The 2,432-nt window shown below is 37.1% G+C and overlaps 1 protein-coding gene across 1 annotated transcript; it reads left to right on the top strand.

Moving 5' to 3' along the window:
• Positions 1 to 762: 762 nt before the first annotated feature.
• Positions 763 to 2,413, top strand: LOC105118815 (uncharacterized; the record flags this gene model as incomplete). Its single annotated transcript, XM_011016856.1, has 2 exons — positions 763 to 1,365; positions 1,463 to 2,413. A coding segment is annotated over exon 2 (611 nt), but the record flags the coding sequence as incomplete, so codon positions are not given.
• Positions 2,414 to 2,432: the final 19 nt, after the last annotated feature.

Below are 2,432 nucleotides of genomic sequence, written 5' to 3' on the forward strand. Positions count from 1 at the left end.
AACCAAGATTCTTTAAGAAGGTCTAGATTAGCTCTCAATCCATGCTCATTGTTTTATTGTTTTTTAGGGGGTAACAAGTTACTCTAAGACTTGGACATCCAATTTCCATATAAATTAAGGAGCTTTCTTTTTTTATTACTATATAAAACCATTTCGAAAATAATTCCTAATTTCCAATGTTTTTGTAAAGTTTGTTCGCTAGCTAAGCAAACACGATTATCTTCTAGTTCCATTCATTACACCTTTTGATTTGGTTCATTGTAATATTTAAGGATCTCATAAAATTAATTCTAATGATTTTTTTATTAAACTATTCTTGATGATTTTTCATAATTCACTTGGATTCATCTCATAGATGTTGAATCAAAAACACAATCATAGTTGAAATTATTTTTCATCTATGTTAATGAAATTCAATTTTATTATAGTATTAAAGCCTTATGTATTGATAATAGAAGTGAGTTGGTGTATATGCGTTCTTTTTTTTGTGATCATGGAACAATATTTCAACATTAGTGTCTCTCCATGCCTTAATAAAATAGGATCGTAGAACAAAGTCATCTTATGATCTTTTGAATATAAATCATGCTCTTTGACTTCAAGCAAATCGACCTTTAATTTTTTGGGTGAAAGTGTCCAGATCGCATGTTATTTGATTAACTGCATGCTAACTTCTTTTGAAATATCCCACATTGACGGGTGAGGACTTAGGGAAGGGTCTTATATAAGCATGTTCACCTTGACTAGCAAGACATATTTTGGGGCCACGCGTGGCAGCCAAGAACAAATCCGTGAGGCCCGTGGACCAAAGCAAACAATATCTTGCTACTGGAGTGGGGTGTTACATTTGATATCAGAGCTCAGCTCACTAGCTGTCCGATGGTGCAGACGGGGTTGTTGGGCTCCTTAAAGAGGGTGGATTGTACTGGTTTGGAAAATTAAGATAGCATACATACAAACATAAAGACAAGTAGCAGACATGTTCACAAAACCTTCAGGGCAAGCTACTTTCCAATTCTATCTAAGCAAGTTAGGGGTTCTGACATCCACACACCAACCCGAGGGAGAGTGTTAAAGGAAACAAATCATTACTCTACTTGGCAACAAATTGCAGCATGATCTGGTATAATGAAGACTTGGAGAGATTCAAGGAGAACAATATGCTGCTGGTGATCTGCCATGATATTGGGCATTCATGATGTATATTTCCTGGTATAGTTCTATTCTCTGTATAAAACCTTTTGTGTTACAATGAAATAATATATGCAAAAAACATATGCCTTCTCATCATCACTATCTTCTCATGATGAGCTCAAGGATTTCAGGAAATATGAAAGCATCTAGAAAACTCTTCTGCATGAACTTGTAATCCTCATAATCATTTTTTTTCTTTCCCCTTTTTCTCAAGATTTTTAGATTATTCTTGTTGAGATATTCATTTTAACTCTTATTTTCCTTTCAGACTCACATGGTGTACTCAGAACACAATGCAAACTTTTATGCTTTGGATAAACAGGAACAAATGTGTATCCACACACATGTTTATGATTGGGCCGTAACTACCGCTTAAGTTCAACAGAAATAGCCTTGTCTAAATTTGCGTGTTTTTCTACCAGCTGAACCAAGAAAATAATAGTTTAATTGGAGTAAATCAAGGGAGCATGCCTTGAGTGCTATCAATCATCCAGACCAGTACAGCGAAGACCTCTATGTTTCAGACAATAGAAGCTCGGGAGATTGTGTCAGATCAGCTGGCTAGTGCCGTGCATCTTCCTTGGCTGCTGCTTATCGCCTTTTATTAAATGCCTCATCCAACAGCTCTGGAATCTCTGAAATACATGAAGAACCTGACCCAGATGATTCAGTTTTTAACATGCATAATGAACCTGATTCTGAGGAGAAAAGAAAATGTAGATCTTGAAAATCCACATAAAACTCAGTGGAAACCTCAGCATCAGCCTGGTCCTGATGAACATTCTTTTAATCAAGGCAAGAATGGACCTGATCCTAGTGATTTTCAAGTCAATCACCGTGAGATGATGGGCAACCTGAATGGTGAGGTTCACTCGGGAGAAACCATTGATGAACCTGATCCTGATGATTCTCTAGCAACTGAAACCATTAAAGACCAACCCCGACCAAATAAAGCTTATAAAGAACCCGACCCTGATAAATCTGAAACAAATCAAGTTGTTCAGGCTGAGCCTGATCTAGATGATGATTTAGCAGCGTCACATGAAGTCTCTAGGATGCAAATTGATGAACCAGATCCAGATGATCAAGAATTACAGAGAATCCAAGATCCTTTTACTGCTGTTTGCAGCCACCTGCAGAAGGCTATTGCGACACTGAGAGCTGAATTGAAGGCAACAGAAGCAACCACTTGTTTGCAAGCTCTTTTTAAGATACTCGGGTAAGCTTGTCTGACTTAA

The sequence above is a fragment of the Populus euphratica genome, unplaced genomic scaffold (genome assembly GCF_000495115.2).
Source record: "Populus euphratica unplaced genomic scaffold, PopEup_1.0 scaffold2247.1, whole genome shotgun sequence".
NCBI classification, from domain to species: domain Eukaryota; kingdom Viridiplantae; phylum Streptophyta; class Magnoliopsida; order Malpighiales; family Salicaceae; genus Populus; species Populus euphratica.